The sequence below is a fragment of the Lacerta agilis genome, chromosome 7 (genome assembly GCF_009819535.1).
Source record: "Lacerta agilis isolate rLacAgi1 chromosome 7, rLacAgi1.pri, whole genome shotgun sequence".
NCBI classification, from domain to species: Eukaryota; Metazoa; Chordata; class Lepidosauria; order Squamata; family Lacertidae; genus Lacerta; species Lacerta agilis.
Genome location: NC_046318.1, coordinates 30,431,328 through 30,457,670, shown reverse-complemented (window position 1 = coordinate 30,457,670; position 26,343 = coordinate 30,431,328). Strand labels below are relative to the sequence as shown.

Here is a 26,343-nt window from a genome sequence, read left to right as displayed (position 1 = left end):
ACCCCCCACCCCAACTCTCTCTCTCTCTCTCTCTCTCTCTCTCTCTCTCTCTCTCTCTCTCTCTCCATGTACCCTCCTTGAATCCTGCCTCTGATTATTCCCCCTTCTGGTCTCAGCTAGTCACCAGGATCTACAGCTTCCTGGCTCTTGTTACGGTACATTTACGACAATGTCCGATGTATTGTTAAAGCCATGCAAAGTAAACAGATAATTAAACAAAAGCCTAGAGTGAAGCATTTTCTTTAATGGGCACTGAGAGGAACATTCCTGCTTAGTTAACTGAGCTTTTGATAGCAGGTGGATGGTGGCTATTGGACACGCTCCACCTGCTTGGGTAGGATTGAAGAACATTGTTAGATAGTTGTACTGTAGTCAATGAAGGAAAAAGAAAAGGAGGGCTTGATAAACACACAGTTTACTTTTGCAGGACTGAATGCTGCCTTAAATATTAGCACTACCGGTATATCTGGGTGCATGTTCCCTTGTGCTCAGCCTGCATATTTATAAAGAAGCAGACATTCCAAGCATGCCGAAGGTCTTCAGTACTGCCTTGTAACAATAAGCCAGACAGTGTAAAAGACTTCCCCTAGAGCTTTGTACTGCTTAGGCAAGTGGGGATCATGAAACAATATTATTATTCCAACTGACTAAACCTAATAGTAGTGGCAAGGCAGAGACAGCGATTGTGTCCTACAGCCACCAGGCTGGCACAATTAATAACTGTTACACTGGTACACTGATCAATTTGTCCCAACCATACAAAGAAAGCACAGTTTATCTAACTTATTTCATTAATAATTTCTGGCACAAGATCATCTACACATTTTCCTGGTGACCTTGAATCGATAGGGTATTTTAGTTGGTACAATTGAATGCAAGTAATCTTTTAAGACATGCTCTGTGCTGCCACACTAAAAGCTTAACTGAAGATTGCTGAAAACTCTTTCAGCAAAATGAGATGGGAGCAGGGAGGAATCTTGTGTTTACCTGTCTATGGCAACTATTATATTTTGAGTGAATATGGTAATGAAGTGTATAGAAGATAATCTATTTTCAACCTAATTAGCATTTTGGTGCTTGCAGAAGCTCATGTTCAAGCCATTTTTACCTATATATGTTAAGACAGCCTTCTCCAAGCCTTGATGTCCTCCAATGTTTTGAAGTACAACTCCTGTCAGCCCCTGGCATCTCTAGCAAATGTTCAAGGATGTTGAGAATTGTAACCCAAAACACCTGAAGGCTGCCAGGATGGGGGAAACTGTGTTAAGACATTCTTCTTAAAAGTTCTGCCCATACAGCTGAATTTGAGCGGCATTTGGTTCAGCAGAAAGATTGGCAGAGAAGCAGACGCCATTCATACATACCGAAAGGCAATCCAATTTGTATGATTTAAAAATATATTTTCATTATTAGTCTAGTGTACCATTTGCAGCATAATGTAGGATGGATGAAAATGCACGTGTCTGCTTAGTTTTCGGGATGCATTACGAATAGCAACTATTCCATCAAATGTAGGAATGGTAGAACATATATATATGATTTTTACAGGTGGCAATGCATGTGGGTTTTCCCCACACCTGCATAACCACTTTTGATAAAATATTTGCATGTGTGATGTGACCTTTTCCTAGAGACCACGAAAAGCAGAAACAGTATGCTGAAAGTGATGCAAACCAAATCTTCACAAATTGAAAAGGAAAAGCCCTGCAGCGCAGAAGGAGAGAAAACATGTTCTTCCAAGTACTCAAGTTACACTCCAGCTCTAAAGCAAACTGGTGGTGCATGCCACTCCAGATTCCTGGTTGCTTTGTTTTAACGTAAAGCATCACCTGTTGTATCCCGCTCTATAATAGCTCGTGTCACCTGTAGTACTTGTGATTGTTGCTCCTCCTTAAACCAAAGCCTGGCTGGCAAACGATCAAGAACAGAAATGGAAGTGTAGAACTGCCAGAGGATGTGGGCATCTGAGGAAAAACTGGCAAGAAACCTAGTGTATTGATTCTTCCACTGCCCAAGGGAAAAAGTAGGGATTTCTGTTATATCCTCTTATAACTGGAAGTGGAAATTACATTTTAACACGTACGGAGCGCTTCAATCTTGGTTTTAAGGGGAAACTTTACACGCCATTGCTTAGCATAATTAAGACTTGAAATGACTCCAGAAGAGGTTATATACAAAAGTTTCCCTGTTTCTGCTGCCTCTGCTTTATTCCTGTCACATAAACTTGCTGAATGCATTTTCATTCAGATCATATCCAGTCTCTTTTCCTTTTCTCCCTCTCCCCGCCAAAGGTAGAAATATTGCATGCTTGAATGGCATTTGCCAAGCAGAGGCAACGCAGTGCAACAGAAAATATGCCACCTTAAAATCTATGACAGGGAAACTAGTGCCACAGCTACAGTGGGGCTACCTAGGGGTTTTGCCCTGGGTGAAGTCTCCAGAGGGGCACCTGTGTCTGTGGGTGTGGGTGTGCGCGCCAAACGGGATCTTTGACTCAGGTGAAATAAAGCCTAGTTTTGCCCCTGGGAAAACCCTACCTTCTGTTCCTTCAAAGCTTTGTTTTCAATAAACTGATCTTAGCATTAATGCACAACTGAATCCAGAGATTTTCTTAGCCATTATCTAGTGCTATGTGAACATTGTGCTTGGTATTGTTCTCAGGTCTTCCGAGGGATATTTCCAATTCGCCACACATTATGCTGGCTGGAACGTCTTGTAAAATCCAACTTCGCTTCCAAATTGTCGCCTGTTTCTGTTAATAGCTGCACACGGACGGTACGGCATTTCCCCCAACAGATTAGTAAGGCGCTACAGAAGCAAATGGAGCAAGAAAAACGTAGTAGGTAAGAAACAGCAAAGCTTAAAACAAAAATACTTACACTTGTACAGCAGAGAGTCTCCATGCAGCCAGAAGAGAAAGATAAAAGAATATGAATGGGCAGAAGATAAAGCAAGAGCAGTTTCAAGGGAGAAGAGTAGGGAGAAGCAAGCAGTGCTGAAATCTGGCAAATAAAAAAAAATATAGAAGCAGAAATACTGGAGCAAAGATAAGCAGAAGATACAAACCTTTCACATTAAGGCAAAATGGGAACAGATTTATATCAGGTGCATATAGATGTGAAACAGGGAAGTTCTCTCTGTGCTTTCATTATGCTTTATTATGATTCACTGAGGAGGTGAAGATGACTAAAAGGGGCAGGGGAGCATGGAGACCTCGAGTGTAGAACCTCATGCACTTTCAAAACATTTGAGGATCTTGCTTTTTAATTGAAATAATGTAAGTTCCTGGCTCAGATCACTGAAGGGCCGGTAGCTTCTTGAACCTGAAGTTGTTATTATTATTCTTTATACTGCAGCACAGTTCAGTGTTACATTTCAAACATCTGGGAGAAATAGACGCTTGGCAGAAGACATCCTCTTGTGGCCTATGTCTAAATGCCATTAACGGAGTTAACATAAATGAGCAAACCTCCCAAACATATGCGTGTTTTCCAGAAGAGAGTTCAATGGAGATACTATACAATGGTTTTAATCGCAGTAACAAACAAACCATGCCCCTCCTTATTTGTGAATAACGCATGTGGCATGAATACTAGTGTTTTCACCAAATTACATGTATGTTGCATTTTAGTTTGAACACAAGGATATTTATTTTAAAACAGCCATCTAACCGAGCATACAAGTAGGGGTGGAGTGGAGGGGGAGAGCAAGTTCCTTCAGCATTTGCAGAGGAATTTTACGTAACTTCCGTAACATTCTCAGTCGCCTAAGGGTTATCCTAAATAATTCCATTTCATGGAATGCTAACATAGCATCTGGTTCACTGTATGTAGCATAGAAACTTTATTGTAGTTCAAAGCATTTCAGAGTAAAACACTCCTCTTTTTTATTCTCAAAATAAACAAAAACCCTCCAAGAACCAGATTGAGATAGAAACAGAGCAAAATTTTATTCTCTCCATATTTGTGTCAAACCTCTGCAATTTCATGGAATGCTATACACATAATATACCATTTGGGTCACTATATATAGTCCCTCTTCCTACAACTAAGTGAAATGGTTTAGGAAATAATATTTCACTTGTTTCAACACTTGCCTGACATCTAGATTAAAACAGAATAATTTGGAGTCCATTTCTATGCTCTGCTGAGCGGTCAAGACACAATACATAGCTCTGAATGCTGCTGCAAGTGCTGAGAGCTGACATCACACTATTTTAACATTTATGAATGGATTCTTAGCCTGTCCTTCATGCCGTAGCCCTCCCAAGGCGGCTCTCAAAATTAAAACAACTTAAACAATTAAATACATTATACCTTATCCACCCCAATCAAAAATCAGCAGCAGTTAAAACTCCTGGCACACAACACTTCAGCCGAAGAGAGATTGAAACAAGTATTTCTTCAGAATCCATTTAAAGGCAAATAAAGATGGGATCGTATATATCCCTGTAATGAAAGAATTCCATAGGTGTGGGGGCCACCACCCAAAAGATCCTCTTGCTGGCATCATCCACTGGACTGGTGGAACTTTCCAGTAAGCCAGAGGTCTCTTCTTTGAAGTCAATCTTAAGGCTGGTCAGGCTAACATAGGTGTAGTTGGTGCCTTTGCTGAAGCCTTAGTGCAGGTGGAACAGTCTTAATTACATATACAGAAACTTTGTATACTTCAGTGGAGGAGAGAAGGTTGCCATTTGTCTCTTGCACCATTCTATGCCCATGGTTCTAAATTGACAGAGTTTTGTTCCAGCTGGTAGCTGTAAGCAGAGTATTTCCCTTTAATTTTAGATGGAAATGGAATGTGCCATTCTTGTCTTACCCTCACTGAAATACGTTTTCCTGCTTGGGCAGGAAGAGCCATAGAAGGCTGCCCAGAAGGGAAGTGGAAGGCAAAACGTTTCCTTACTTTTATTAAGACTGAACAGCTAAATGCTTGAGTGTTAAACACCATGGCAGTGAGATGCATGGAACAACATTCCTCTTCAGGTGTCATTTTACTAGCTTACTTGCTGCTAGATCCAACAGCTGCTCCAATACCAGTCACAGAACATCTGAAGTCTACCACTATGAAAGTTGCTGCCACGCTGTCATTAGCTACGTAATGTCTGAAGAGCCTGGTTGTTGTTTTTTGGCAGGTTTAGCAATCACACAACTAAGGGTGCATCCAGATTGTGCAATGTTTCTAGGCATAAGTCCTGGCTTTAAAACTCTGTGTCTGAGCATTGCTGGGGGTTTTTTTTGGTCTCGGAGCTTTCCCCAGTAAAATCCACATTTTACCATTGAATCACAGCAAATGGCAATTGGGTTTTCTGTGGGATAGCCATTTACTCCAATTCAGCAGTAAAACAAGGGTTTTCTGGGGAAAGTTCCGAGACACAAATCAGCAGCAACCTGCTCAAACACGGAGCTTTACAGCGGGGGACCTGTGTCTGAAATGTGCGGAAGCAAAAGGAAGTATGCATGAGCTGCAAGAGAATTATGACAAGCACTAAATCATGCCAGTGCACCATGCAATGGCTCAGCTTCCCATACAATAATCCACAACTGAGTCTGACCAATGTCGGTTTAAGAGTTCACCTGCAAGTCAACTCCACAGAGCAAAAACAAAAATACTTAAATATCCTGTTCAACCTTACAAGGCCACTTCAACTACAACACTAAGAGCACCAAGCCTGTATCCAACAGTGAAAGACAAACTCTTAATTTATAAAGTAGCCTTTAGAGAGAATCTTCTTCCTTTCCTTAAGTCTGGACATTAATTCTGTGCCAGTGCCGTGTGAATAATAATAATAATAATAATATTTATTATTTGTACCCCGCCCATCTGGCTGGATTTCCCCAGCCACTCTGGGCGGCTTCCAACAGAAACCAAATACAACAATATCAAACATTAAAAACTTCCCTAAAAAGGGCTGCCTTCAGGTTTTTTCTGAATGTCAGGTAGTTGTTTATTTCCCTGACCTGTGATGGGAGGGCGTTCCACAGGGCGGGCGCCACTACCGAGAAGGCCCTCTGCCTGGTTCCCTGTAGTTTTGCTTCTTGCAGTGAGGGAACAGACAGAAGGCCCTCGGCGCTGGATCTCAGTGTCCGGGCTGAGTGATGGGGGTGGAGACGCTCCTTCAGGTATACAGGACCGAGGCCGTTTAGGGCTTTAAAGGTCAGCACCAACACTTTGAATTGTGCTCGGAAACGTACTGGGAGCCAATGCAGATCTCTCAGGACCGGTGTTATGTGGTCTCGGCGGCCACTCCCAGTCACCAGTCTAGCTGCCGCATTTTGGATTAATTGCAGTTTCCGGGTCACCTTCAAAGGCAGCCCCACATAGAGCGCATTGCAGTAGTCCAAGCGGGAGATAACCAGAGCATGCACCACTTTGGTGAGACAGTCCGCGGGCAGGTAGGGTCTTAGCCTGCGTACCAGGTGGAGCTGGTAGACAGCTGCCCTGGATACAGAATTAACCTGCGCTTCCATGGACAGCTGTGAGTCCAAAATGACTCCCAGGCTGCGCACCTGGTCCTTCAGGGGCACAGTTACCCCATTCAGGACCAGGGAATCCTCCACACCTGCCCTCCTCCTGTCCCCCAAGAACAGTACTTCTGTCTTGTCAGGATTCAACCTCAATCTGTTAGCCGCCATCCATCCTCCAACCGCCTCCTGAAGATTGCACAGTCATAAAGAAGATGGGAAAACGCACACATGCCTCTTATTTTCAGGCAGGTTATGATTTAGTGCTGAAACCGAAGTGAATGAACCATGAAATACCGAGAAAGGATAATGGAGAGTGATCTATATTTAGCACTTAAGTGTGAAGTCTCCAGGCAAATTGGAGTGGTCTGAACAGCCTTAGAAACCTGACCAAGGGCTAAACTAATCATGAAAGACATTAAAAAGAGCACGTTGAGAGCTATACTAAAAACAAAACAAAAAACCTCAGTACATAAAACATCAGAACAAAGTGTAAGTAAGCTTGCTCAACATTAGATCAATCAAAGAGTCCTAATTAGCATTTGAAACTCTGCGGTATATTAAGCAGGGATGCTCTTACGATAGAAGTCAAATATCCTTTAACACATATTTGAACACTCCAAGATCTGCAGTGCAAATCCCAGGAACAAATTTGATTACAGCTAGATTCATAAGATGTTTCCGAAGGTAACTCTTTCCCCTACTGATGGGATGAGGCTGGGTGCCTTTCATCACAGACTAATTTTAGATTTTCTCTGCTGTGCTCAGGGTGGGAGCATCTCCTGGAAATGACTTCAAATGCTTTTCTTGAATTCTTGGGCTCAAACAAGAGCCAGATCTCTCAAGCTTGCGCCAGAAGCAAAAGCTCCTTACTGGAAACACAAACAGTAGTTTGAAAATTTTAAGTAGGAGATCTTCTGTTTAACCAGCAGCTTGAACTGTATTTGCTTCTCAGAATAACTTCTACCCAATGAACACTCCCACCGTCACACAGAGAAATCTTTGAAGTAAAAATACAATGCTGATATTGTTACTGCATTAACATTAAAGACACAACAACCATAGATCAGACCAAACAACATGTAGCTATTTGCAATAGTTCTTTTATGGCTATTATTTCAAAAACTATTGGGGCACAATCCTATGGTTCCTGGGGAAGGTGTTCCAGGGGTCATGGGTTTTTCAGATCTGCCTCCCTGGTGGTGGGGAGAGAGATGTCTACCCTTGAGAGGGAGATTTGATTTCCTGGCTATGGAAAGATAATACTGAGAGGTATATGAAGGCAAATGTCCCCATCTTTCTCTTATGTGTATCACTGAGGTTTTAAGAGGGAACAAGAACTGAAGCAGATTTGAAGCCCTTCTCTGGCAAAAGGTAAAGGACCCCTGACCATTAGGTCCAGTTGCGGATGACTCTGGGGTTGCGGTGCTCATCTTGCTTTATTGGCCAAGGGAGCCGGCGTACAGCTTCCAGGTCATGTGGTCAGCATGACTAAGCCTCTTCTGGCGAACCAGAGCAGCGCACGGAAATGCCGTTAACCTTCCTGCTGGAGTGGTACCTATTTATCTACTTGCACTGACGTGCTTTTGAACTGCTAGGTTGGCAGGAGCAGGGACCGAGCAACGGGAGCTCTCAATAGCTTCCACTAGAAAGATTCTAAATCGGAATATTGTGCTTTTCTTTTTTCAAACTTCTTTTTAAAAAGATGATCCATCAATTAATGCAGACATGTAACTGTAGTTTGTCCTACAAAAGAACTTAAGAGTCTGCTGGTTGGGACACTTGATTCCACTGCCAATGAAAACTGCAACTTCCTGAGTAAACAGCTCATTCAGAGTTTTGCAGATGTAGTGATCACTTTGGCCCACAAGTACCTTATGACTTCTGATAGTAGTTGAAATGTTTGTAATGGGAGGAGCTATTGCTCAGAGGTACAAGCATTTGGTTTGCATGCAGATGGTCCCAATTCCAGAGGTCTTTAGCGGAAAATATTTCATGCGTCAGGGTTGATGAGGAATTCTGTTCAAGGATTTATCAATCAAATTTATATCCCACCCTGTTCCCCAAAGGACCACTGGGTGCCACACAACAAATGATAAAACATAAAATCATTATAAAAACAAATCTGATACAGATGCAAACTGGGAAACATACTAACTTAAAATACTTGTTGAAAGAGGACAGTCCTCGGTAGGTGCCGGAAATACAACAGAGATGGTGCCTGTCTAAATATTCAAGGGGAGGGAATTCCAAAAGGTAGGTGCCGCAACACTAAAGGACTGATTCCTGCATGTGCTGAACAGACTTCCTGATAAGAGGGAATGTGCAGGCAGTCCTCACCTGAACAGGTCAATGATCAATTGAGCATACAAGGGGGGAAATGATCTTGCAGGTATCCTGATCTTTAGGTATACAGCACTATACACACTAAAACCATCATCTTGAGCTTGGACTAGTAGCCAATCACAGCCAGTGCAATTCTTTCAACAGTAGGGTAAATGTGTTAGTGATATCCTGTCCCTGTAAGCAGTAGAACCACTGCATTTTGCATTAGCTGTAGCTTCCAGACCAGCCTGAAGGGCAGCCTTACACAGAGAGAATTGCAACAATACAGTCTGGAGGTTACCAGAACTTGGGACGATACTGCTCAGGCTATTCAGGTCCAGACATGGCCATAACTGACTTACCAACCAAAGTTGGTAGAAGGCACTCCTAGCCAATGAGGTAAGCTGAGCTGCTGGCAACGATGATGAATCCAGGAACACCTCTGGACTATGAACATGCTATTTCAGGGGGAGCACGACCCCATCCACAGAAAGCAATTAACCAATTATCTGGGCTCAGGAACCACCCACCCACAGCACCTCCATCTTGTCAGGAATCAGAGTTTATTCCCCTCATCCAGCCCACCACTGAGTCCAGGGCTTGAATGGCCTATCCTGATTCAGATGTCACAGAGAAGTAGAGTTGGGCATCATCAGTGTACCTTGACCCAAATAACCTAATGACTTGAGCAATCTTTTGTCAAACAAAGCTCAATGGTCCAATAGTGTGAGTCAGTAGAAGACTGTTTTAGAAAGTATAGTCGATACTGTTCTGCAGCCAATCTATTTTTGTTAATATATTCTTAAATTTGTAATTATGGTCAACAAACCACTACCAACTGCACTTATTTGATTTTGAACTGTGATAAAATTGCCAGGACATCTATGGGTAGGACATTTGGAAAAATAAGAGCCATGAAATAAAGCAATGATAGGCAGTTATGCCCCTTATTTACAAAACTGCCTACAAGAGCTAGTTAGATAACATGTACCATCAATAATGCAGCATGCAGAATTCATGCTGCTTGCTGAATGAGTTATTTGATTATTTTGACCCAGTTTAGCTCTGTATAAAAGATCAGTCTCTAATGTACATAATAAACAATCAAGAGTCTTGTGGTACCTTGAAGACTTGGATATTTATTATGCCACAAGCTTTCAAGTACTAAAGTCCACTTCATCAAACAAAATGTTATTCTCAGTTGAAAGGCATTTGTGTGCATATGCACAAATACTGGAGGGAAATGAAAAATGTGCACATAACAACTCCCTTGAGAAAGGTCACTTAATTGTCAAGACTCAGCCGCCTTACTTGAGCCATCTACTGAGCAGAAGAAAGATTCACACACACAATTTTCAGTTTCCTTAAAGTCATGAACAAAAGAAATCCATATATAAAAAAAAGTCTGAGCCAAGGGCAAAAAAGATCTATACTATTTGTAAGAACAGATTGCCAATTCATTCATGATGAGATTCATAATAAGTCTTGGAACAATAGCAGCAGCAACCAAAACCCACCAAACGTCCACCACACTAATGTGCACACACTAAAAGCACACACTAAAAGATACCATAAAAAGATAACTACAAGAAATAAAAGTGGAAAGGAAAGGAAAGGAAAGTTCTACCTTTCCTTTTGTCTGCAATATGTTTATTGGGCAAATGTTTCACACACCATTCATATTTACTCGCTCAAAGTTTTCAATAACAACAATCAGAAGTTTAAATGAACTAGAGTATCTTTCAAGTGCCGAGATCTAGACAAGGGCAAAAGGTGTCTTACCATGCATGTATCTAGGTCTTCCAAACGTTCAATTTCAGTTAGCTCCTCAACTGTGATGATGGAACGTTTCGCAGGTTTTTCCTCTACTAGTTCAATATCTAATGATTCCTGACTGGGAAGGGGCTTGCCTCGCCGGGTCAAATGATCAGCCTAGAGGAAAGGTTGAAATAGGAGAAAGTGCTCTTTGTAAAAATGAAACGCTGGACAATTAAAAAAAAAAAAAGTTCAATGCAAATGCTGCCAAAAGAGCAAGAGTTGACTCAGACTCAGAGCCCTTCACAGAGCAACTCCTCCCAGAAATGGACAGGGCCTTGTAGGAAATCTAGTTCACACCCACCTCCGTGCAGGAAATGCAGAACTAGAGCATCTCCCTGAGATGACTGTCTGGCCTCTGCTAGAAGAGCCCATTATCCCTCCAGATAATTGGTTCCTTGCCAAACAGCTCTTAACCTCAGGATGTTTCTCCTTATGTTCAACAGAATCTACCCTCCTGCAACTAGAGTCCATTATATTTAGTCCTGCTCGCTCTCTCTGCAACAGTAAAGAAGAAGACTTTGTCCTCTTCCATACGACATTCTTCAAGTATCTGGTTTTCTTACATTCTAGTCAAAGTTCTGAACTCTTGAGCAACAATTCTCTGACTATGTAACAGAGATTACAGAGGGTTGAGGATGTATGCCACATTACAAGCCTGTTGTTAAATGCATGTCCAGCTGAGTCTTTGTCCCTTCGACCTCATTCACATTGATACCTTACTAGTATCAATTTACACAGTATTATACAGATATTTTGTCCATTATGGGTGTTAGGGACCCTGTGGTCGCCATTTATGTAACTACAACGTGATACAGAGAGATAATCCTAATTGCAATTATAATTTGATTTCTTACCCGTCCTTCACCCTAATGTTGTTGGGTGGGTTATAATTTTAAAATATAATATTAAGAACAGTTTGAAACAAAACATATGGGTATATATTTGGAAGGTACACTGCAGGTGAGTGCAACGTAACAGGCAAATCATGCAGAGCAGTTATAAATATCTTGAAATACTCAGATCTGTGTAAGCACTCACCAGTTTATGATGGCAATGTGACAGTGCGTCAAGGATCTCATCTACGATTCGGTCTGAGAGAAATGAGGCAACTGTCAACTTCACTTCACTGTGTGAAAGTTGAGAATAAGAAAAGGAAAGCTTAATTCACACAAGAGTTTCTGTTATTCTTTACACTACTGGCTGTATGATGTAAAAGTTACAAAGATCTCAAAATTTCTCCAGGGAGAAATGTATGAATGTGCATGTAGGAACAGAGGACATTTAATAATTATTATTAATATTATGAAAATACACAAAACGCCACACACACTTTCAGCAAATATGATGAATCATTTCTAACACAAAGAACCAGATGTATAACAACTTCATCAGAAGTATTTGCACTACAAGGCTGGAACTTCTGGAAGTGTTATGTTGATGTTGTCTCAGGGTCCAGTTCAAAGATCTGGCACTCTACAGATGGAGTGCCTTAAATAAACCACACAACAACCAATGTTGATACATGACATAGTTCATGCAATTATGCCACTGCATAATGTGACATCAGTTCAAATGCATGTGCGCCATTGGTTTGTGCCAAGCTGCAAAATGTGAGAACAGAGTAGGAACATATGCCCCAGAGCATCGTAAGGCACTTCTGAGCCATGGATGCTTAATGGCTATGTGCAAGTCTTATAGTGTTTAGGGGAGCACAGTTAGGCTGCCCTGGTCTCCTTGCAAGGTTGCTATGACATCTGCAATGGTCCTGACCACTGTATCAATAGAATTAGATTGTAAACTTTAAAAAACAAAAAAACTGATGAATTTGCAATTTTGTTACAACTTATCTCAGGGCTTTTGCTTTTGTATTAAACAAGAAGATATAAAACAGAGGCTAATTCGTGTAGTAAATAAACCAGGTTACATGGAGTACATGGACAGTAAATCAATATTTCTTTTGCTGATTTGTACTCTGTAGAGGTTTTATAGGAAACATTTCCTTTCCAAACTGTGTTCATCTTTTCTTTTCTTTTTTGGTGAAAAGGTGTATCTGGAGTAGATATTCTAGGGGATTTCATTCAGTCTGCATTTAAGGTAACAGCCTGAGTTGCATTTCCCAATATATAGATTGGAATGCATGATCTTTTGGATTTCATACTTCTCTGAAGTTTGCGATACAGCTCTCAGCTAAAAAGGAAATAAAAACCTGTAAAAAGTGTATTTTAAAGTATACAAACATATATTTTATGGGGGGAAATGCATACAAAAATAATGTGGTGTTATTTTTGCAGTTCTTTACAAATTTCCAGACTGATGTGGACCCAGAATGAAAGGGACATATAAATGAACATGTGCAAAATTGACACAGACCATAAATAGATGGTTCTACGCATCCCTAATCTGGACATCCCCTGCCTCAATAGTGAAAGGCAACAATTCACAAGAGATCAAATTAATGAACCATGTTTAAAAATCAAATAATGAAATTAATTGTATTCTACATTAACTGTGGCACCATAGCCTGAACTTCAGTTTCTATACATGTTTTATAAGACCTTAGTTCTGTGTCAACAAAACATTCTAATCAGAAAACAAAGTTGGACATGCAATAAACCAGTATGTCTGTTAGGACTTTCTGGACCATGAGATGAGCCAAGAATCAAACACTTGGACATCCAGGCTTAAGGGGGGTAGAAACAAACTAAGTCTAGAACTGCTGGTATTCCCCATTTGCTGTTGCAGGGACTGGTAGATGCCTGCTTTTAACAATGTAGAATTTAAATATGTGCCACTGAATCCACAGACAAACCGAGAAATCATACTGACTTACCTAATTTTATTACGAATGTCAATGCCAGACTGCTCCAAGAGAACATTTTTAACAAATGTCCGTGGAATGGAAATCTTTTCAGTGCCTGACTCAATCAGATCTTGCCTTATGTGTGCTTTCTTCATTGCACTTGGACAGAGATTTTCTGCTGCATCAACCATAGACTCAAGCAGTGTCTGTTGCACAAAGTGAAGGAAGGCAAACCTTTTCAAGAAACCATCTGAAATACTGCATGTGCTGCTTTAATGCTAAGGCCTGGTGATGTGCAACTCACAAATTATGAAGTTTCATCAAATTAAGTGCCAGTTCTTATGGACACTTTCTTCTACCATGCAGCTTATCCCTAGGCAGATTCATATAAGAACGTCTTTTGAAATTACCCTACATATTTCTAGCATGAATTGTAACATTTTCTTCCTCATTAACTCCTCTAATTTAGAATTTAGAAACAAGTGGTGTTTCTATAGTTCTTCATGACCTTCCCACTGACTAAGGCATTTTCATTTTTTGCTTCTTATGAGCAGAAGTCCAACCTGTAGGTTTAGAGCTGCTACTAAGTTCACAAATACACTAACACAGCAAGCAGTTGGAAGCAGAAGCCATTGCAGGAGAAATTCTAACACTCGATGTGTGATGATTATGCTTCCTCATAGACAAATTTCCACTGAATTTTAGGCATTGCTTTTTTCACACCAGAATAGATACTCCTTACCTTCTCCTAATAATACCTCCAAGGGCTGACTGCAACTACGAACACCGCTGGGCATTATGATTCCCTTTTAATATGGCATGATACAATCTCCCTAACTTAATTTTATTCCAAGTATTACTACTCTGGATGGATTTTTTTTTAGGCAATGAAATAAATTACAGCAGGGCTGGGGAAGCTTTTGACCATGTGCACGCTGGGTCATTTTTGGAAAGTCACGGCAACCTGTTCTAAATACAAAACGGCAGGTGCAGGATAGATATGGGCAGGACTTCAAAGGAACAATTGAGAACTTGAAGTGAAGTCATGAATGTTCCTTTGCTGGAGCACAGCACACTCCCACACGCTTCTCTTTCCTTGCACTTCTCTTTGAACCTCCAAAAACTGGAAGTTCCCTTTCCAAAACAGTTTTGAACAGCTCTTAAAACTTCATATTTTCTGAAGTTTAAGGAGCCACACAGGACTGTTAGCAAAAGGGCTTTCAGGCAGCCCTGTGCTGCCATTTGAAATCCTGAAAACCGGGGCTTCAAAGCGCAGCATCACCTGATGTTACTCTAACGTTAGGATGGTGATAAGACAGGTGGGTGGCTTTCAGCCCGCCATGAACCACCATTTGCAGCAACAGCGACAGATATGTTCATTGCTTAAGAGAACTTTTTATTCCCTTGCCAATTATGCTGTTTCAAATGTGCATTTTATATTTGACTTCCTTTAGCAATGTTTTCTTCTGAAACATTTTTGTTAACTTTACAAGTGCATTCTGTTGACTGACATACTTTGTACTGTTTTATTTTATTTTATTTCTTTAAGGTAACATTTTCATTTCCAGTTAATAAAGTTGCTTTGACTTCCTTCAGTAAAGTTTTACTCTGGGTTATTCTATTTGAAAGTTTTAACGTGTTGTAAACTGCTTTGGTTCCCCCCCTTCAAAATATAAAGTGGTATAGAGCTGAAATGAAAAATAAAAATAATAATAATAATACCTTGAGTTGATCATCGACGACTCTGGTAACCTCCCCAGCCATTGATTCTAGTGTCTCCTGGATTGGGTTTGATAAGGAGCCATTTGCTCCTGCCCATGAAGGTCCACCAAGATGATATAGATTGGGCAGTAACTGTAAAAATTATTGCAACAAATTAACTCAAATTAATAATTATCTAGAGAATCCTGTTAAGCAGGTAAATGTAAATAAAATATTTTTTAAAAAATACAGTGGTACCCTGGGTTGCTTATGTAATTGGTTCTGGGTCAGTTTGTAACCCAAAAAGTACGCAACCTGAACAAGCACGCGAAAAACCTGGAAGTAGCTGTTTGTGCATGCACGAACGCGTCTGCACATACACGAACTGCGCAGAACACTTCTGCACTTCCACGCGCGCTCCGGGTTGCTCTTCCGGGTTACTGGAGTTCATAACCCGGAAAGTATGTAACCCAGAGCGTACATAACCCGAGGTATGACTGTACTTAATCTACATTAACATTTTAATTTCACTCTATTGGAATTATACGCCAGTGATGTAAAAGCCTGGTACCACTTACCGTTTTGGAGTTCTTTGCATCTTTCATAAGTCTTTCTGCTGATTTCAGATCTTCCTGTATAGTATCAACACCACAGTTTCTTAAAGAGTTGATATGGTCTTGCACTTTGACACATATTCTGTCGATCATCTACACAGAAACAGAGCAGGAAGAAAAGATAATATTAGCAATCATCAGAAAAGCCGTGAAACATTTTCATTCCCAGTTTTCTGGGTAACCTTATGGGGGCCACATGACGGTTAGAGGCAAAAATGGGCAGAGCAAGATTAATCCAGAATGTGGCAGTTACGACTGGTAACTGGGAGTGGCCGCTGAGACTATATTACACCAGTCCTTAAAGACCCACATTGGCTCCCAGTATGTTTCCAAGCACAATTCAAAGTGTTGGTGCTAACCTTTAAAGCCCTAAATGGCCTTGGCCCAGTATACCTGAAGAAACATCTCCACCCCTATCATTCTGCCCAGACACTGAGATCCAGCTCCGAGGGCCTTCTGGTGGTTCCCTCACTGCGAGAAGTGAGTTTACAGGGAACCAGGCAGAGAGCCTTCTTGGTAGTGGTGCCCACCCTGTGGAATGCCCTCTCATCAGATGTCAAAGAAATAAACAACTATCCAACTTTTAGAAGACATCTGAAGGCAGCCCTGTTTAGGAAAGTTTTTAATGTTTGAAGTTTTATTCTGTTTTTAATGTTCTGTTGAAAGCCACCCAGAGTGGCTGGGGAGGCCCAGCCAGATGGGGTGGGGTATAAGTAATAAATGATGATGATGGTGATGATGATGATTTAGAGTAGTTTAATTTCTACATGCACTCACAGACCCTTCTCTCATCCAGGTAAGCAAGAAGCATTATCAGAATTCAAGGACACAACTCAACCATGCAAAAACAGTTAATAAGGGTGTAAGGCAGAGCTAGTGAAAGGTGTGGCCTTGGGAGTGCCCCATGGGTCAGGCAGTGATGCTAGGAAGGTCACATTTGGCTCCTGGGCCAAATCTGACTTCAGACTTAGAATGGTGGTTCAGCAGGGGAGGAATCTGATGTTCAGGAATACGTGTTGGGATCCAGAGTTCTACATACAGTCAGTTCAAATCATACTCTTAGGCTCAAAATCTGCCTCCCCACTGAAGCACCTCTGAAAATATTCTCCACAAGGATGGGGGACCCTTCAAAATAGAAGGTGGTGCAGGAGGTTTTGTGGAGAAATTGGTGAAAAGTTATCTCCCCTCCACTTCCATTTCTGAAAACCTTTTCTGTGAGAGGAATTTTATGGAGACCAATTTAAATCCAACCCACTGAAAATTACCACAGTTTTTTGTCTGTCTGTCTGTCTGTTTGTTTAAGTGAAATGCTTTCACCTGCTGTGTTGTGCTAGTAACTATGCCCTGCTGCAGTCTGTATGCTTGTTCCTGTAGATATTTTCGGGTCTCGTGGTTGCGAAGCAAATAGTTTTCTATCTAAGAACAGAAGTAAAAAGTAAGTTAGGGATATATGTGCATGAGTATGCACACAAACAGGTAACATATTTGTTTTTAAACATCAAGTGAGAAAAACAATGAAAGAAATGCAATATCACACAACTAATAGAAAATGACTAAACGAGATTGGATCAAAAATGAGTCAAAGGAAAAGGGGAATACTATTTGAGGCAGGGATGGATTTATTTATTTATTATACTGCCCTATACCCGGAGGTCTCAGGGCAGTTCACAGAAAGTAAAGCAAAACATGTTTGCCATTGCCAGCTGTTCCGATACATCCCAATATTTAAAGCACAAAATGCAAGAGCCACATTTCTCAGATAATATTGTTAATACTGTATCTTGTATATCTATCTGCTGTCACTAGCTATTAGTAAACAGAACATATACAAATGGCACCACACATATTTAGACCGAGGGACAAGGGAAATCCTATGGATAATTCCAGCAGGTTTCCTTGCATTAAAATGCAATGGGAAATTCCTGAATCCAGTGGATTTAGATAGTAACAGGCACAAGTCATTGGTTCAGCTTTCTCCATGATGGTGCCTTGTGCCTTCCTTTGCAACTTTTGGGTGGGGCCCCAACCACCCAGTCACTGGAGATGCGAAATTGTTTTTTTAAAAAAATATTTACTAACTGGAAAAGGGATTTGTGTTCCGTTGTTTTTAATTTGCGTTTTAACTGTAATAACAAATTTTATTTTCAACATTGTAATTATAAATTGTTTTGAGTACTGGAAACAGAGAAGTAACAAAAATGAATTTATAAAATGGGATAAAAGTGGCAATCACCATCATGTCCAAAGGTACTTTCAATTCATTGATTTTCACATATGTGAATTCATCCTGGGGGGGGGCACCATTTTGTTCCTTAGATTCAGGCAAAATCAGTGTTCCAAAAATTAGTCTGTTACCATGCATTTTGTGAGTTCCTTCTTGTCTTTTGAGTCAGCTACAGGGATAATATATTACGTGTTTTAAAATTGTGGCACGCTGCACACTCACATATTCCTAAATGCCTAGAAATACACATGCAAACATGCACATCCATTTTATTTGTGTTACGTACCAAAAAAAACCTGCTTAATTAGCACTACACGGGACTGTTTACTATTATGCTATTATTTCTGTTATTTTCACTTCCCACGCTTCATTTGGAGGGAGAGTTATTTTCATGCACTTTTGGATATCATAACCTTTGCAACCATACTTGTATGGGCCCCCCCCCCCGGGGTTAAAACACACACACCTCAAGAATTTAGTTCATTCAACCACGAAATGACAAGCATTTAATAATATTAGTTTCTTTGCTTCTCCCTGCCCACCCCAATCTATAAGTAACTGTAGGCAATACCTTTTGAAGCGCCTCTTCGGTTTTTTCAGGGCTTGTTTTAAGTGCTTGAGAAGCATCATTCACAGGTATAGGCATGAATCTTAAAGTATAATTTCTTTTTTAAAAAAAAGATGTAAAAAAAAATCAGATGATACGGGCACACAGAAAAAACATAATTATTTCTAACATTTCTGTAAACTTCCTAGTCCCTTTATCAACTGCACACATTTGATAAAGGGACTGAACGCTGCATCAATATATAGTTTCCAGGACTACATTTCAAAATGGCTTTGATACATAGCTGAGATGTAAAAGGTGATATATATGGTGTTCTGCATCAGTTTGCAAGTAGACACAAATAAGGGGTGGTTCTTCGTAAAAAATAGATATCAGTCTTTCATATAGATATAGGAAGATAACTTTACCCATCTAAGTATTTTCTTGAAATCAAGCTTTTTGAACAAGGATGCCCAATGAAAATAACAGAGGCTGCACAACAGTTGTGTTTCATGGCATATATGAGTATGAATAATAACCACCAAGTGGGAAAAAATGACTGTATAGGGAAGTTTTTAATGTTCAATGTCTTACTTCGTTTTAGTTTGTTGGTGGGGCAACCCATTCAGATGGGTGGCATATAACTAACTAACTAACTAACTAACTAACTAACTAACTAACTAAACACCTGCAAAATAAAATGTGACTGCCCTAGATAATCTTACATTTGGCACAAACACAAAGCTGCTTCACAGTTTTCTTAGTTGACAAGTTTTTTTAAACCATATCTAATGTGAAATATGACTTGCTTTCACCCTTACCATATAAATAGCGTATTTCAAGTAACCAAAACTGCTTCATGCTTGGCATCTCAGTCATTCTTTTGGATGTTGGGGCTGACAGTTAACGTTCTGCTTTGACTACTTAAGAATCAGCAGCACTACAGAATCCAAAAATTGATCTGCCCTTTCCTGCCAAATTCATCCCTCACCAATCCCTCAACGTTCACAGTTATTCAGACCACAAGTAGCGAACAGGGGAGCTGCAGAGGTGGCTCAACAAGCATCCGAGCCAAGCCAGTAAGGTGTAGTAGCTAGCGCACAGCTTGAATCTGGTTCAAAACATTACACGCCAAGTGGTTCCGTCTTTCTCATGTCTGCAATGTTTAATCAGCCCACATCATCTTGTGACCCCCTTCAACAGGTTATTGCATTTTACAGACCCCAATGATAGTCCTGCAGCTCACATCAAGCAAACTGCACCGCTAAAAGTAAACTCTCCTTGTCTCTGCAAACTTCCTACCTCTTAGTTGAGGCAGGGGCCCTTCCCAACACCTGTCTGGCTTAATAGTCTACCTTCCTGCCTTTTGCTTGGTTAATGACTCGGTCATTATTAAATAATTGCCTCATTAGGAAACTGGCTTGTGTTGTTTCCAGCCCTTGCTAGATCCAGGAATTTAGGAGTTTGCTTAAATGCTAACCCTTTACTGAATTCAGAGATCTAGCGGAGTCTGACCCACCCCCTCCACAAAATCATAACAATATATTTCCAAGAGGAAAGTTCTCATTTCTAAGTACAATTCAGAAAATTTAAAATTCAACGTCTGAAAGAATAAACAGCATGTATTTTTACCCCTATATTTACTGTCTCATACTGAATGCAAAATACATGGATAAAATGCAACTGAGCTCCTTGGATACATTTTATAAAGTAATGCAGGATATATGTTATTTAAAGAGAACAAGCAAATAGGGAAAAAGAAATTTTAGCAGTCAATAAATATTACTTGTATACCCAACAGGTGTACTGCTAGCCTATTTACGTTTTCTGACAACAGATGTAGCAACTAGATCTTCCATGCAAATATAAACCGCTGAGGTTTCCAGTATAAAATTTTGGAATGAGGGGCAACAACCTACTTTAAAAATATGACTAAATAATCCACAGGCTTCTGCAGAATTAGCTTGCAAAACTATAGCCCTTTGTGTAATGAATACATGACTTTATCCACCAAAATGTCAGTAACTGTGGGAGTCTCGACCTCTTCCTGTGCTATATATTGACTTATTTTTTTCACTGCTGTTATCCTAATCTATGTTTGGAGTTTTGTCTCTTGGATTATAAAATTTCTAAAGAGTTATTTCCCACCCTGCAGTCCTGATACTGTCCTGAATATTCCAATCATCATAATGCACAACAAGTGGGTTTTTTCATAATTATCTCAACCCGATTCTAGACTTTGCATTTTCAGTCCTGCAGTGCAACCGTCAATAAATCACTTCCTATTGAACCAAAGTAATTAAGATGAGAGAAAGCAACACTGTTCATTGTTCTTCATAATGGTTTTCATATTTCTGTAGCAAATATATAACTTCACTGTTACAGTTTTAAAAACTCCCAAACCAGTCATTTTGATGCTGTTAAAAAAGAAAATATTGTACTTCTTTTACTCTATTGTTGCCAAAAAGGGATACTTTGGAAGAAAGGAACAGTTTATCTAAAGTAAGGTTAATTTTATAATACAAAAAACAACTACCCTGAGAATTAGTTACATTAATTGATCTGCTAAGAAGCATATGGAAGAGAATGTTTTCTAATAAAGATGTGACACACACACACACACACACACACCCCTCTTAACCAATGTTGACATAAAAGGCCGTCTTCCCCATTAAGAACTTTGCTGATCACATCTGGGGCCCCATGAAGGAGACAGAAGGTGATCTGAACTTCTATGCTCAAGTAAATAAGATGTCACCTTTAGAAAATCATAGGCGTTGTATTAGCACCAACATTTCCACTTTCTGTCAGATAATTTCATTCTCAATCTTAAGAGCAACCCCCCCCCCCCCGGTTTTCATTTATCTTGGCAAATGGAAGAGAAGGCACATATTATAAACAGGATGCCAGAGAGTATTTTCCTGTCAACAGAATGTATGTTGTCAGTCTGTGAAGCGATTTCCTCACAACCAAGTTTGCCATTGATCTCAGTACCGCCAGTTAACTTTTCACTAACTGCAACTTCAACAAGAAGGCACCGTTAAAGCATTAAGTGCCTAAGCTGGCCACTTGACTACATATTATTTTTAATTCCACACATTAGAATAGAAAGTGATAATGAATTTGAAAATTGGTAATCAACCAACAAATGTTTTAGTAACAGAGTACATCCATCCGTACAGATGAGAGAATGTAAATATTAGGGATTCTTCTGCCATTCAGACCATGCAGATCAAAATGATTCGTTGTCTATTTTTGAAAAGCAGTGTCAGAATACAGTATTAACAACCAGAAATTGGATCCATCTTTGTGACAATTATAATACACAAATAGACTTACTTTTCTAGAGCCACTGCTATATCTTGGAAACCCTGGGCAGAGATATTATTCTTGTCCCATATAACAGTTCTGTTGAGAAAATAGAAATGACACAGGTGCAATGATGAAGTTGTTATATCAAACAAACAAACAAACACATATTAAACACTATCAGTAGTAGTGCATTTCCAGTATTTAGAACAGAGTAGATCTGTATCTTTGGTTTGGGAGAATAGACAATATACAAAAAAAACTCATGAACAAAGCATGGGTTATGGCATGCAAGACAGACATCGTTCATGTTAAGGAAGATGTTATGTTTAAATATGCACCATAATACCTGAGTTTGGTGTTTATTTGAAGAGCCTTTGCTAGCATTTTTGCTCCCATGTCTCCCATGCTGTTTCCACTAATATCCACTTTTGTAAGAGATGTATTGCTGCCCAAAGCATTGATGATAATAGTAACTTCCGTCTTCAGCTTGGAATCTGCCAGAGAAAGCGACTGCAAGGGCTGCAGAGTAAACAAAGAACGGGCAATATTACTGCACTACCCCTTATGCTAGTCCAAATGCCCCCTTTCGAGCGTCATTAGATCAACTGGCAGCGCAGTTCTGCACAAGACGCCTTCACACAGGAAGTTCTAAGTGAACTGCTACAAATGGAGAATTTTACACTACTTAAGAGCAATACATTCCATCATATTATTTGGAGCTACTGCAAGGCGCAGGCCTGTTTCATATGATCATCAAATCGGGGGTGGAGAGCCTGTGGCCCTTCAGATGTGGCTAAACTGCAACTCCCATCATTCCTGACCATTGGCCATGTTGGCTGGAGCAGATGAAGGGTCTAGTTCAGCAGCATCTGGAAGCCACATATTCCCCACCCCTGGGTCCAGACCATGGTACAGATGGCTGCAAATGAGCTGCAACAAGTTTTGGACATGTGAGGGCCCCTTCCCTTCTCCTCGTCTTTTGTGCACATGAGATATAGAGGAAAAAGCTTTAACCTTTTAAAAGGAAAAACACACAACTAACAAAAAACTAATCCTCAATATATCAGTTGCTAGACACTATAGATAGGAAGAGTGCTGCTGCACTGAAGTCCTGCTTGTGAGCTTCTCTTGGGCATCCAGTTGGCCACTGTTAAAAAAAGGATGCTGGACTGGATGGGCTACTGGCCTGATCCAGGAGGCCTCTTGTTATAACTATGCTTTTTTTTTTTAACAGCATCTAGAAATATAAAATACCCTCTGCAACTGAATCTGCAGCTCACTGTCAACACACAAACACACAAACACACACACATGCTGCAGGAGCTCTCTAGATGGCTTGAAAATGATTATTATTTTTCTTGCCGCCGCTATACAGTAAGATTAAAAAACCAGAGGGATGGCGCTAAGTTGGAGCTTGCCATTATGCAAACTAGGAAGGCAATGCGCTGTGACTACATAATTGAAAAGCCTGTCCTTGACAAAGAAATGTAACCGTTTTAGTTTAAATGACAGCTATCAAATTACTGTATTAATTCTCCTAATCTCCAAGTGCGCCCTTACTTTATTCGCCACATAATTTAGAGAGCATTAGCTTCACATTAGCCTGGTGCTTGGGAATGGTAGCAAAAGTTTAATTGAGGTGCTTCGTGCTTCTGTCGTAGGTTCTAGCACAAAACCATAACAGTACAGCTTATCCTTTTGAAATAATAATCAGCTCAGCAATGCTTGTTTACAGTGTGCACAGCAGAGGAAATTTAAAAAAATTAATTGGAACAGAATGCAGGAGTTCACCATCATTAATGAAAGTGAGCAAGGGATAAGCTTATCTCTTCAATAATATGTACCATAAGGGATGGGAAATCTGTGGCCCTCCAGATATTGTTGGACAACAGCTCCTACTAGCTCAGCCAGGATGGCTAATGCTTGAAGATGATGAACGTTGTGGTCCAATAACATTGAGAGCACCACATCTCTCCTGTGGATGCATTCCTCCTTCACACTAAGGCCTTCCTGTTCTGTAACCTGTTTTCTCTGCTTTCATACTAAAAGTGGGACATCTCGTCTTCAATCACAGTCTCAGAAAGAGCACAACGTATTCCTGCATCCAATTGACTCCCAATTAGCTAATTATCCTGGTCATAGTGGTAGTTGGGCCCATGGAAAAATTAAGAACTATTCACCCCAGCCATCCTTGAAAAGAAAAGCCTCTGTGTTTATCAATCTTAGGCCCTATGAGGGGACTGGTAAAGGCCCAATGTTTCAGCCTAGCCTGGCCGTGAGGTAAATTCAAAAACCCTGTATAGGGCCTGAATGTCCCATCTGTCAAATGATCACACTACTATTTTACTATTTCAACACTGGATAGTCATTGGTATAAAACACACCCACATAATAAAAACCACAAGACTTAATGATATTATATGAAAAATTAGATTTTAGAATTAATGGATCCATCACTCCCAAACATTTTATGTCAACCTAAAGACATTGCACCAGTCTGTCAAATCCAATAAAACGAAGGCTTTAAATACCATTTTCATATGACAACTTTCTTACACACTACTCTGCATGAAAGCATGCAGAGTAGTGTGTGAAAATGGCATGAGTTTCTATGTTATCATAATTATACCCTGAATTGACTCCTGCACTTGAAACCAGGTGCTGTGCCAAGTATCATCAAGTACTGTAATTCCAAAATTAGAGTTATTTTATTCTTAGGGAACCCATTCCAACACTTCATGCTCCCATCATGTAACACCAGGAAAATTAGAGGTTTGTCTGCAGACTGAAGTCGCTTATCTATAGAGGGAAGATAACTGTCCTCCCCTTTTCCAATTGTCCAAGTGTGGATATTTGTTCCCCCTTTCTTGCTCAGGAATGTTTCTATGCGTCTCTGATACTCGAGGGATCTTTTTGCCTTCCCTATTCCAATAAATCCCTAAGAGATAAATGATTACAAAACTCTGGATTTTACCTATTTAAGGCTGTGAAATTGCACCCTCCTAATTACTATTTGACTCATCCCTTGAAGGAGACTTCTCCAGTTCCCAAAATATCTTTCTTTCTGACTTGGACTTCAAAATTTGACTTGCTCCTCTAAAATTGGGAATGTGGCTCTATTCAGAGCTTAATAGATCACTATTGCCCTCATCATCATAATGTCCCTGGGGGAAATTTGAAGGAGAGACAGGGATAAAAGAAAAATCAATCTGCATTAGTAGACAAATGGTTGTTAAAAATAGCTCAAAGCTATTTTGTTTGGAATATTTCTCCATATAGCCAGTCTTATCAGTTGTCCAGTCCAGAGACATTGGTTGCCTAATAAAATCAAAGACAAATAATCTGCACTTTTATTAATTCTGGCCTAAGATGAGTCATACTTTGATACATTAAGCTTAATATAACGATAATTTAGAGAGCAATTCTTTGCTCTGAGTTCTGAAAGCAAGAGATCACAGAACCCTGAACTATATCCTATGAGGGTCTGGAGATCAATTATCCCTGGAAGAGAGACATGAATCGATTAGGATGCTCCAAGGATTTATTAATATACTGTTAATATTTCAGCATCAAATTAAATCTCACTTCTAGAAATAGGGTATCATTGGCACCATTAGCCAGGTTGTTCGAAATCCCCTGGAAAACATCTACAAATCCAGTTTCTGGATTAGAACAATAGGCTATAAAAACCAATTACTCATTTGGAGGAACTGCGAGGAATCTTTCAGTTTTTCAAATGCTCATTCTGTCCAAGTGGTCACATGAAATCAGATTAGATTTTTGAAGCAGCTTAGGGGACCTAAGGCAATACCTAGTTAGTATTAAAATTAGCCTGCAAAATATAAAATTGAAATAAAAATGTATATACAAACAATAAAGCAGAAAACAGCCCTGATTAAGTCAATATAACAGAGGAATTTTTGATCCTGCAAAATTTAAATCGCTAATAGTGTTTCCAGGAGTTCTAAAAAGTCTCTTGGAGGTTAAACACACAGGTTTTCATACTTGTATTTGCATGAAAACTTAATACCTAACATAACCTCAGTGTTACCAATGACAGTTCTAAAAATATAATTAAAAAAATCTTTAAATTTACAGTTGAAAAACTTAGGTGTCCACTGCACTCCTTCCACTCAGATTAATGACAGGAGAAAGTTAGGAGACAACATGTACAAAACTTTCATGGGGCAAAACCAGGTGAGCTTCCCTCTCCTGCTACTCTTACTCGATTCCTCCTCCGAAAATAGCCTTTCATCAGTTAATGGGTATACCTAGCTACGTGTGGCATGCAATAACGGTAACTAACATAAATCCCCTTAAAGACCCGAGCAAACGCTAACTCTGCCTAAGTGCCACCCCAAAGTTTGATGTATTTTGATACTGTCTTTTGGCTGCCACTGTAACCTTCCCAGAAGCAACATCTTTTGAAGTTTCAGCCACGAGGGATGGGGGACATGATTGGTAACCTGGCCTAAATGGAATACATATGATCTTGCTGTTAGTAGGGATTCCTTTTTGTCAAGAAGCCTGGCACTTAT

General features: G+C 40.0%; 1 protein-coding gene across 4 annotated transcripts in view; it reads right to left on the bottom strand.

Annotated features, from left to right (window-relative positions):
• The window catches only part of CARMIL1 (capping protein regulator and myosin 1 linker 1), a 134,958-nt gene that overhangs the window by 19,729 nt on the left and 88,886 nt on the right, over positions 1–26,343 (bottom strand). For 2 of the 4 annotated variants that reach the window (XM_033154724.1, XM_033154725.1), the window contains 10 exons: positions 22,152–22,324; positions 21,833–21,901; positions 18,518–18,611; positions 17,040–17,138; positions 15,687–15,815; positions 15,130–15,261; positions 13,438–13,613; positions 11,646–11,733; positions 10,572–10,721; positions 2,880–2,897 (listed from right to left, as the gene is read on the bottom strand). In XM_033154724.1, coding sequence (XP_033010615.1) covers positions 2,880–2,897; positions 10,572–10,721; positions 11,646–11,733; positions 13,438–13,613; positions 15,130–15,261; positions 15,687–15,815; positions 17,040–17,138; positions 18,518–18,611; positions 21,833–21,901; positions 22,152–22,324 — 1,128 coding nt within the window. The remainder of the gene's footprint in view (positions 1–2,879; positions 2,898–10,571; positions 10,722–11,645; positions 11,734–13,437; positions 13,614–15,129; positions 15,262–15,686; positions 15,816–17,039; positions 17,139–18,517; positions 18,612–21,832; positions 21,902–22,151; positions 22,325–26,343) is intronic. The other 2 variants (XM_033154726.1, XM_033154727.1) reach the window with 1 other exon arrangement.